Source organism: Aspergillus candidus (assembly GCF_002847045.1).
Source record: "Aspergillus candidus strain CBS 102.13 unplaced genomic scaffold BDW47scaffold_1, whole genome shotgun sequence".
NCBI classification, from domain to species: Eukaryota; Fungi; Ascomycota; class Eurotiomycetes; order Eurotiales; family Aspergillaceae; genus Aspergillus; species Aspergillus candidus.
Window position 1 is genome coordinate 129068 of NW_020194006.1, and position 11188 is coordinate 140255.

The window sequence follows — 11188 nt, forward strand, 5'->3', positions numbered from 1 at the left end:
AAAAAAAAAAAAAAAAGGGCAGAAGAAGAAGAAGAAAAAGATGTTCCATCAGCTTCTCCCGTTGAGGAATCAACATTGGATACATCAACCCCGAACAGAGTCGGTCAGGAAAGTAGCCTGGTAGTCACCCAGCCATGCCGGAGCGAGAGGCGAGCTCATGTCCACGTCCACGTCCACGGCACAGACCGGGCCCCGATCTTCGTCTGCCTCAGACAGTACAACCGGTAGCTGGGTCGGTAGGTACAGGAGCGGTAGACTGATTGTACGAGGGTAATAATTTAATTCTCCGTGAAGGAGGGGGGAGGGTCAGCCCCGACCAATCCAGTCCGGATGGGACCCTTCATCTGGAGAGAAATGTGATGCATATGGAGTTAATTACCGGATCGGTCGAAGATGAGGCAGAAACGATGAGACATGAAAAAAGGAAATAACGCTAATGATGAGTTGTAATTGATTTCCTTTCGTTTTTCTTTTTTTCCAGTTGTAATTATGTCGATCGAATCCTTCGGCCGACGACCAATGCGCCGTCAATCAAGCATTGACACCTGTGGGCTTGATCAAATTGATTAACTACGGAGTGAGAGAGATGAGGCCGATTCAAGATATGGATACTCGGTCATCGATACCAGGTGTCAGCCAGGGTTTACCTGGTGTGGGACAACAAATTGACTCCATTCTTGTTAATTTGCTTTCTGAACAGCAGAACAGGAAGGATTATTTGATGTGACACAAATGCCAACAATGCCAGATACATTGACTTATCAGCTCAGCACGATGGAGACTCGTGTGGATAGGTAGTGATGTAATGTGGATTGGGAGGGTTGGACAGATGGCATACATCGAGTTCGATCTAGGTAGTGCGATGGATACGGTGAGACTGGACTGAGCACTGATCAGGCCATTTATTTTATTCATTACTTCTGAGATAGAATAATGAAGAAAATAGAATCAAATGATAGAAGTCACGTTGATCGGTGTGAATGGTCTGGCGCAAGGGCGACAAGAAACCAAGGCCTCACCGCTTGTTCTGTCACAGAGGGAGACCTGGTAGTCATCATTGTCATGAACCAAACAAAAGGATAATAGTAACTCAAAAAAAGAAAATTACTAAACAATATAACACTGGACCAGCTGTTCATGCTCGGCTGACGGAGGAAAGAAGAGAGAGAAGAGGGGAATGCAACAGGGAAATTGATAGGCCCAGGAACCTTCTTCCTGTAAGAAGATGCAGCAATTGAACCTCTCCCTCGCAAGTGAACCCCTTGCGTGAAGGTGGAGACGACTAACGATCTAGTTCAACACACAGTACCCCACCTTGATTGCCTAACCCCACTTTCTCTCTCTCTTTCTCCTTCTCAGTCTGTCGATTGTGTCCGTGGGTGTCTCTCTCTCCAGAGTCCAAGGCTAGACTGGACAGGCACTGACGGGCAACTAGACACGACTAGATCGGGCACGGACCCTGATATACACCCACTTACAGGATCAGAGGACACAGACAGAGGACAGACACACCAGATTAGATTATTGGCGGCAAGCGCATTCTTCAGTTGACACGGTCTGGACTCTGGACACTCGCCTTCTACCCCGTTGTCCTCGGCGTCCGGGTACGGATGCATTATCCTCCTTCCTATACAGGGGGACACGCTCTGACAAATAGAAGATTGGTACTCCGTAGAAATGCCGAGAGATTCAAAAAGGAAAGGAAAGAGAAAAAAAAAAAAAAAAAAAGATGGCACTTTTCTCCGGATTAGGATATCCCGCAACATCCCCCATAACCAGATGTGAGTGTATACGGAGTATCCGTACATCCCTTGTCCAGTCTCTCGTGTAGCCGTCATCCTTGTACCCTACCTCGTTTTCTACTACTGAGTAGATACCAAGTAGGTAGGTATAGAGACTGAAACCAGTAGAGCTCGAGCTCTCACTAGTGAGCCCTCACTAGTCAGTAGACCCAGACAAGTCCAGGATCCATCCATGGTTGAAGACCGACTCCGTAGGCCATGGTCAATCGGGTAATTTGCACAACCCCTCCCCCTCTTCCCAAGTCATGCACATCATCCAGTCAAACCGGACCCTGGTCGTTGATCTACATAAGCTCACCTTGCCTGTGCTGGGATCAACCTACGCATGTACTGACATACTGCTTCCTAGTTGTGTGTGTTTCTGCGATTTGGGCGGGAATATGGAGTACATGATGTATTCCGTATGATTCTGCATATATATACTTGTATGAATCTGTATACATAGACATCTACAGGAACGTACCTAACATCCTGTCAACATGCCGACTCGACAAACGGTCCATGCCCCCCAGACTGCACGTCTATCTGGCAGGATAAGCACAAGCAAAGTAAAGCACAGACACAAGCACCGCACAGCACAATGCACGGAGCGGTCCGTGTTTCTTTCTTCTGCCTCCGAGACTAACCTCTGAACCAAGCTAACGAGTCAAGAAGAAAGAGAAGAGAAGAGAAGAAAGAAGCTTACCAGCTCGGGTAACTCCTCCATCAATACCCGCCAGACTAGTATTGGACGGACCATCTGCTCTCAAAGAAAGATACCTAATAAACGATGATCCATTGCGGCACGGACAGTCCACTATCCACCGTCCAGTGGGACACTCGAACAGAGAAATTATGATCTACATCATCCCCATTCCCGCTGTGGGTTGTATTTTTGCGATTCTTCTACTAACTACTCCGTACGGCGTAGTAAACTACTGACCAGAAAACCAAGTGTTCACGGTCCACCGGTCACACCAACCAGACAAATATCAGATGGAGTGACGCAGGATAAACCAGTCCGCTACCGACGGGCCGACACCCGCAGCCGTCGTACATACGTCCATCATCCATCCAATCCAGGAGATCTTGCGGGGCACGCCCATCCTCCAGTGGGGGAAAGACAGTAAGAAAAAGAAAGGAAAGCAAAGACAGAAAGAAAAGAAAGGAAAGGATGGCTACACGACATCCAGATGAGACTGAAATCACCAACATCGACATGCTCGAGAGGGAATCTTCCAAACCCCTTAATATAGATATTATGATATACTTATTATTATAATCATAATCATAGTAAATAGTTGAAATAAAAGAGATCAATAAATAAATAATAAAAAAACATCTCCACCAACCATCCCACTAGCAACCGCCCAGCGCCACTAACAGGAGCGGACCGTGTTAGCTCGACGGTTGATGGACAACGGACCACCGTGGAATGGAATCATCATCTGGTCCAGGTCGGACGAAGATGCGCTTGCAATGCTGACTGGGGGTATTCACTTCCGGTTGGTTCTTTCCATTCAAGTGGAGAGAACTAACTGTCGTCCAAACCCCGTTGTCAATCTTTTCTTCTTTCCCTGTGACGGAGTGGGCCGAATTGGATGATTCTTCAATTCTGGTCAGTAGACGGAACTGACTCATGGAGATTCCGACCAACGTCTTGCATAGGGTAAACTAAAAGAAGGGAAAGGAGGGAAGAAAGAAAAGTAGTCGGAGAAAGAGAATGTACCTGCATCATCGTATCGGGTCCTGCAGCACATCTCCCGAGGATTTAATCTCCTTGACTCCGGTATTCTCCTCCCCGGTATCATCACCACCACGAGAACAACCGTAATCATAGAAATACTCACGATAATAATAGTGATGATAAGATGAGATAAATACACGAGAAACCGGGCGTGTTGTGCAACCCGCCCGCATCTCCCGCTGGAACCATGTGCGACATTGACAATTTTCCGGCCTCATTCCTCCCCTCACACTCTCTTTTCTCTCCCCCTCTCTCCACTCCTGACGGTCTGGATGGAAAGATGGTCAGGAGTTTGTTTTGTGAGACTCTACCAGCGAGCTGCAGTCCCACCTGGAATCATCCATCAAAAACACTCAACAAACAAAATAAGACATGCGATGAGAACCTCAATATCCAGGAACTGATCCGACGCTAAACCCCAGCTGAAACGCCAATCTGCTGTCCACCGCATGCGAACCCATCCGTGTTTGGTTCTTCCTGTCGCCCCTTGTTGTCTAATAAAGAAGTCAACTTCTTAATGCATATCCAAAGAACGAACCTCGTACCGATTCTCGCCCGTTCCATCCTGGTAGGGGACAGGGGTGGGGGGTAGACTGGATTCTTGCTAAGGGCGACAAAAAGCCAGCTTACCTAGGATGTGGAAGCATCGTGGACCAATGGAGTCAGAGAGAGTGGGGAGGAAAACAGGACTACCAAGTTAGTCGCCCGTGATAGTCAGGCCCCCCCTCTCTTTCTCTAACCCCCCGTCAGCGCCTCTCGGATTCAGTGCCAAATCATCATCCGTGGAGGGTGACGGACAGAGGATCTCTGATGAATGGCTAGAGCTGCACGCAGGTCATTAACCTTACATTGCAGGTTCCGTCGTTACCCCGTGCATCGAGATCGACTGCACGATCGGACGGGCCTCTAGGCTCTAGGATGGTGGATGGTGGTCTTTCCGTTTTGAGATAGCGGATGGCATCATCACTACTCAAGACGTTAATATTAGTATCTTACTGGCTATTTGCTAGACTGTGCTAATCTCGGGATAGTCCGTGTCTGTCATTCTGGTTCGACATTGGAAAAGGAAGGAGTCTCTTTCACGATCATAGGCGCTTATCCAGACAATGTGATGATAAAGTCGACAGGACAGAAGAGGAATCCCGTATGGAACATCCCAATCTGGAGAAATAGCAGAAGACTCAACAATCACTAGTCGGATCACGGACCTCTGCCACCCAGCACAGGGAACCCAGTCTTCGACCTCTCTCGACCTCTCTTCCCAACTCTCATCCTTGAAATAATCCTACTCATTGGTGGACGAAGTGGAGGGGGGGGGGGGTGGAAGGTGAGGAGGAGGAAGAAGAAGAGGAGGAGGGGGATGGATCCATGATGGATCGACTGGCGGTGGGAACGACCACGTAGTCACCAACCGGGGCCGCCCTGTTTCTTCTTCCTCTCTTTCTTCCTTTCTTTTCCTTGTCTCTTTTTTTTTTATTTCTCTCCTTTTCTATTTCTCACTCTATCCAGTTAAAGGTAAGGTAGAGATATCTCATTACGTATTCTCTCGTTGGAAATTACACGGCTCAACTGAGGAGCCTCCCATCGTTTCTCCAACATGATCGATAGATAGACAAACGGTCTGACCGCAACAACCTCAGATGGCTTGACGGGATGCGACTAAGTTTCAGCTGCAGCGTCCCGTGGTGCATATGCGAGGATCTTCTGGTCATAATTCTTGATTATTCCATTTATTACTATTATTATCAGCAGTAGTAATTTACCTGATTCTCCCCATTCGAATCCCTAACTATAATCCTCTGATTATAACCACAATACGATCCTCATAACACATCAACACTATTAGCTATACGACGGCAATATCAAAAAAGCATAGTGGAGATGGACGGAGATGATCGCCATGTAGCGACGCGCGGTTCACCCGTCGGTCTGATCGAGGATGGAACTATCGTATAGTATGTACCTATGTATGTACGTTCATCGCTTATTCTGCATGCTGTAGGCGTACGGCGCTCGGCGTCCGCCTCCTCTGGATGTATGTATGTACGTAGATACAAATATATGCACCTCTAGACGTGCAGAACAATAGTATCAGCAGCTCTCCTGCACCTATGCTTCATCTGCTCGCTCGATCGGTACGGAGTACATGTTGTCTCTGTCTCATGTGGATAAGGTATCTCATTAATTAATCAAACCGATATCACCGCCTCGTTTTTCTCGGCTGTTTGATGGAAGGACCGTTGAGTGGCGACGGGCAATGATAACGTTCTCCTCGCCAGGAAAGTTCCCTGAAATGAAGATCACCGTAAATGATTTAATCAAATCAATTTTGACGAAAAAAAAGAATCGATCAACCCTCGCGTCCTGTCTTCCTCCCTTCCTACTGACCGCTCCCTCGCCCAGCCTCAGCTCAGCCTGCCTCAGCCAGCCAGCCCCAACACTACTTCCGACCTTCCGTCCTATCTGCCTTTCTGTGGTGAACGATAGATTCGCTTCGGTGGGGAGGTAGTACGGCGTGGGGGCTTGTCTGACGCTGGTTTCTCCTTACTTATTGCCTGCCAATCTGTCTGCCTATCTTCTTCGATCTTTTTGGATTTCCGAGGGGAGGGGAGGGGAGGAGATGGAAGGCTTACCTTGGGCTGAGGGGGTTGGATGACGGATGATGGATGATGGATGGATGGATGGATTGGATGGAAATATCTCATTTGTGAAACGGTCAATCCTGCTTTATATCTCCAAGTACCGTGATACCTACCTCCTAGGTAGACAGACAACGTACCATCCTTGGGAAATCTTTCACCTCATCTCGTCTCTCATTCTACTCTAACCGCAATAGTGTAATAGTGTACCTAATAGTGTGCAGTGCCTAATAGTGTAGCAGTGATAGTAAAGAAGTAGCATTCTTCACAATCGCCACACATCTACCACCCCCATGTCTCTGTAATTGTGATTGTGACACTCTCAATCTTTCAACGATGCCCTTCTTCGAATTTTGTGTTGTGCAATCTATGGCATAATTATTGGATGGGTGGTGGATGGCGGATGGAAGGTACACACGGCACGGTATTTCGTGTGGTCGAGTAACGTTCTGTTTTTTTTTTTTTTTTTTTATCATTCCATGTGTATTATATATAGAGTATATATGTATGCGTATGTGGATGTGTATACGTCAAGGTGTGTACATGTCTAGATTGTGTGGATGACTTGGTGATATATATTATGTAGTGCCCCAATATCTACTAGAGTATACAGAAGAAATACAAGACTGTAGGATATATACCTTCATATATCCAAATACCACACAATATCTGCAAAAAGCTATGTATGACCAGCCCAATCAATCAACCAAGATTCAACCCCATCAAATCACTCCTTCCTCCCTCCCAAATCCACGCCCACGCCCATGTCTATCCTATCCTAAATCCCCAAATATGATCATATCTACATGATAACATGACACCAAAGATAAATGACATGATATGAAACGAAATATGCAAAGAAAGAAGAAGGAAAAATCTATGCGTTCCGCTTCGCAGCCTGCGTGAATATCTGCTGCCAGATGTCGATCCACTGCCGCTGTTTATAAGATAGCACCTTGTGCGGATCGCGGAACGTCCCGGCTAGGATCTCGCGGATGCGCGCGCTGAGAACTTTCAGTGCGAGCATGGACTTCCAGTCTCGTACCGAGAAGCGAATTCGGTTTGCGTCGATGGAGATTACGCCTGAGTACATCTATATGGTGTTAGAACCATCCCATCGTTTGAAAAGGTGATTATATTTGAGGGAGGGGGACAAACCTTGAATTCAACCTCCCCACACAGCAAAGCAATGGCGAAATCGTCTACCGCGCTCGTCTCAAACGCGTTGTAGTTCCGGTTTCGCCCCTGCATGATGTGGTAGTATGATAGCCACTTCAGCGATGAGTCCGACTGCTTGTTCACCGACGTCGGGTGCAGTGTCACTGTTTGGTTGTTCGACACGTTGCGCCAGCCCCTGCCCTCGCGCGTGAGCAGCTTCGGGTAGAAGCTCCAGGCGATTACCGAGTTGACGATCGTGTCGTTTGCGCTGTTCACGTCGTACTCCTCTGGGATGGTGAAGAATTGGCGTTGTCGGCCGCCGTATCGTGATCTGATCCTGTCAGTTAGCACTGTCTATATCAGTGGGTGGTTGAGATCAACTGACCTGTTCAAAGTAGCCTTCTGGCTTGCGTCGAGCTTCAGTAGTCCTGCGTCTGCGATGGAAACGACGAGCTGCATCTTGATGTCTTCGATGTTCAACAGCGTCTGCGAGTTGAGGAAGCTCTTGCGGCAGAAGGAGTACTCGTTCCCTCCGGCCATGCTCCGGATGCGTTTCCACACGCAGTATGCGTTGTACACCGTGAGCAGGTCGGAGTCGCCCCGGCGGAAGGAAAGCCGTGCAAGGTCCTTCTGCGAGTTGGAGCCCATGGTGTTGACGAACGGGGACTTGGAAGAGAGGATGGCGGCAATGCTCAGCGATGCGTCCAGGCACTTGAAAAACGCCCCGTGCACGATCAACTTCCCGAGGAAGACGTCCAGGGGCAATTTAGCAAGCTGCGATCCCAATGGGGTCAGGTTCTCCCCATTGGTCAACGCTTTCACTTCCTTCAACGCATCAATCGCCCGGCGGATGTTCTTCGACGACGGTGGGTCCAGAGCTTCAAGAAGCGTCTGTTCAACGTCTCCGAGTTTGCAGATCTTGACGCGGAGGACCAGATCCTGGAGAGACAGCCGGAGCATTTCGGGAGTTTGTTGTTCAGGAAGCTGTGGAAGTCAGCGTTATATACCAACAAGTTCGGTGAAAAGCACGTACCACCCTGTCATGCCTGTGACGAGTAAACAGGTGGAAGCAGATTCCGTTCTGAACACGCCCGGCTCGTCCACGCCGTTGCTTCGCGTTGGCCCGCGAGATGAACGCCTCAACCAACCGTGACAACTGCCGCCTCTCATCAAACCTGATCCCATGTTAGCGGTGTCCATAGGAACATATTGTATTGTAAATTACCGCATAGTCTTCTCTTTGCCGGTATCGATAACGGCAGTGATGTCGGGAATGGTAATACCTAACTTGGTCAGCGAGATGAAATCCCATGGCCATAAAAATACATACCAGTTTCGGCGATGTTCGTGGCAATCACAATCTTCCGAGTGCCTTCAGGCGGCACATTAAAGGCCTTCTCCTGGTCCTCGCTAGCAATTGAGGAATGCAAAGCATGTATGATCCAGTTTTTTTGGAAGGTTGGCTCCCCAAGCAAATCGTCGTTGAGCCGGCGAATTTCCGCCATGCCGGGCATGAACACCAGGATGGCTTTGCTGTAATGAGTCATTTCAGGCGCAGTAGCGATCTTGATCAACAGTCGCTTGATCAATTGGTAGTCCATGCGGTACTCGTCGAAATTCAAGACCGTCTCCCGGGTCTGCTTGGAATATCCTTCGAGCGTTGCCAGTGCGCCACCCGTCTGGTCTCCCTGGACGTTTTCCGGCGTCATCTCGTCAACCTCGTCATCGAAAGTGGTGTTGGCTTCCTCTTCCGACAAACGATAGTTGGTCATTTCGATGGCATCCTCCAAGTATTTCATCTCGACCGGGAATGTCCGTCCCGGGATGTTCAGCACAGGAACACCGCCAAGGTAAGTCGAGAAGCGCTGGGCGTCGAGAGTGGCGGACATGAGAATCAACTTCAAATCAGGCCTCTTCTGCATCAACCGCCGGAGGACAACGAGCAAGAAATCGCTGTCGATGGTCCGCTCGTGTACCTCATCGAGAACCACATGGGTAATGTCTAGGAAATCATCAGGCCGCTCTAACATTCTCACTACCACTCCGGTCGTTCTGTCGCACGTTAGTCGAGTGCGTTTGGAAATGGCTCAGGAAAACTTACGCATATACCAGCCGTGTGGATTGGCTGACCTTGCTCTCCAGCCGGACCGCAAATCCAATGAAAGACCGGACCGTCCCCACGTCATTCTTGCTCTCCCCCAACTCCTCACTGACTCGGCGAGCCAACGAAATGGCCGAGATCCTCCGTGGCTCGGTAACATAGATCTTGCACGGACGACCCTGTTGCATCTCGTGCTCGAGGATGAAAGACGGAATCTGCGTACTCTTTCCGCTTCCCGTCTCACTGCAAATGATCAGCGCGTGGTGGGTGTCTAGCATATGCACAATCTCGTCCTTGAAGCTCCAGATCGGAAGATTCATTCTGCCCTGAATCATGAGCTGGAACGAATGAGTCGATGCTTTATCATCCCAGATCTTCTTCAACAGCGGATCGAAACCAGCGTTTTCTTTGCTGGTCGCTCTTACTGGGGACTGGCCCTTTCTAGGGGTTCCATTCCTCTTTCGGAAGTTAGCCGCCAGCACGACATCGTCTTCGAATGCCCCATGGTTCTCCTGTACAAGCCCTTTCAACGTTCGAATCGTGGTCTTGTCCGCCTCGTCCTCCTGTGTCTTCTTCGCGGTGGAGAACTCGGACCAGAGATCCCGCCATACCGCCGGAATGCGCAGGTATGCCTTGCCTTCTTTGGAGCTTTGGGGAAACAGGACGAACAAAGCAAGCGTCGAGACGAACGACTCTGCTTGCTGGGAAGTCGGTGTTGCAATAGAATCCATGGAGACAAAGGTGGCGTATGAGTTCGAGTTGACTGTTGTCGTGTCCCAGACGAAGGGGAAAGGTAGATCCTGCGGTTTCGACCATCTTACTTCGACCGCCATCCGGTTCAGATGCGATGACGAAGAAAAGTCTTTGTAGATGATTTTGCACCCGGTGTCCCTGGGTTCGTGTACTTGTCAGCCTGTTCTACCTGGGAGAAGAAGGGCCAGATCCCTAACCTTGCCTTGCATGTCTCCTCCAGAACACGTCGAGGACTAAGACCAGTCCACTTGCCAAAATCACGCGATGTGACAGCGGCCTTGTTTAGTTCTTCTGTAATCACACCAAGTTCCAACACTGGTTCCTCCTCCCCTTGAAACATGTCGCCCAGGAGATCCCCAGCTGCCTCGTTATCCTCCGCTGCCGGTGATGCATTGCCCGGTTCGACAACGTTCTCATCCTTCTGCTCGTTGGTCTCGGTTTCTTTGGGGGTATTCTTTGCCTCGGGGGCAGCGCGCCGGAGGAACGACGCCTCCTTCCTGAGATCGTCGAGCTTCTCCTGCCACCGATAATCCGCCTCCGCACGGTCAAACAGTACGTCGTTCAAGATGCTTGCGATTTGGCGCTGGATGCTGGCTATTTGAGGGTCGTCCGCACCCGCCCCAAGGCTTCCTGGAGCCCCCTTCTTCCCTTTCTTCGGCTTGTCGAAGACCTCCGGTCGAAGATTATATAGTCGAGTCTGTAACTCTAAGTACTTCGGGAGCAGAGTGTCCGGATCGAGGGAGACATCCGACTCGTAAGGATCAGAAGGAGGTGGCAACTTCACGTCGTCTTTTGGCTTTGACGGTTTCCCGCTGTTTTGGGACGGTTTCGGCGCGGAGGTCTTTTCTTGCTCACGGTCTAAAGGGTTAGCTCATAATTTTCCACAAGAAGCCATCAGTGAATGCTTACCGGCGATCCAGGAGATGTTCCTGTCGGCGTCACTGCGCGATTGGGAATTCGCCTGCGTATAGGACGGTAGTTCACGGGGCTCACAGTGCATGGCGAGCCA

At 49.5% G+C, this 11188-nt stretch overlaps 1 protein-coding gene across 1 annotated transcript; it reads right to left on the reverse strand.

The window, feature by feature from the left end:
* Positions 1–7802: 7802 nt before the first annotated feature.
* On the reverse strand, positions 7803–10388 carry BDW47DRAFT_594 (putative ATP dependent RNA helicase). The gene is made up of 5 exons (XM_024819384.1): positions 9427–10388; positions 8656–9377; positions 8551–8608; positions 8359–8490; positions 7803–8309 (listed from the first exon to the last, which is right to left on the reverse strand). Exons 1-5 carry the CDS (start codon positions 10257–10259, stop codon positions 8153–8155), a joined length of 1902 nt encoding a protein of 633 aa, XP_024676440.1. The 5' UTR covers positions 10260–10388; the 3' UTR covers positions 7803–8152.
* Between the last annotated feature and the right edge of the window lie 800 nt (positions 10389–11188).

What these genes read in the sequence shown, in the direction of transcription:
- BDW47DRAFT_594 (XM_024819384.1), bottom strand. Translation starts at nt 10,259, where the DNA reads ATGGCGGTCGAAGTAAGATGGTCGAAACCGCAGGATCTACCTTTCCCC. An exon ending in CACGAACATCGCCGAAACTG is followed by an intron (nt 8,609 to 8,655) that starts GTATGTATTTTT and finishes TGACCAAGTTAG; the next exon opens with GTATTACCATTCCCGACATC. An exon ending in GTCACAGGCATGACAGGGTG is followed by an intron (nt 8,310 to 8,358) that starts GTACGTGCTTTT and finishes TGACTTCCACAG; the next exon opens with CTTCCTGAACAACAAACTCC.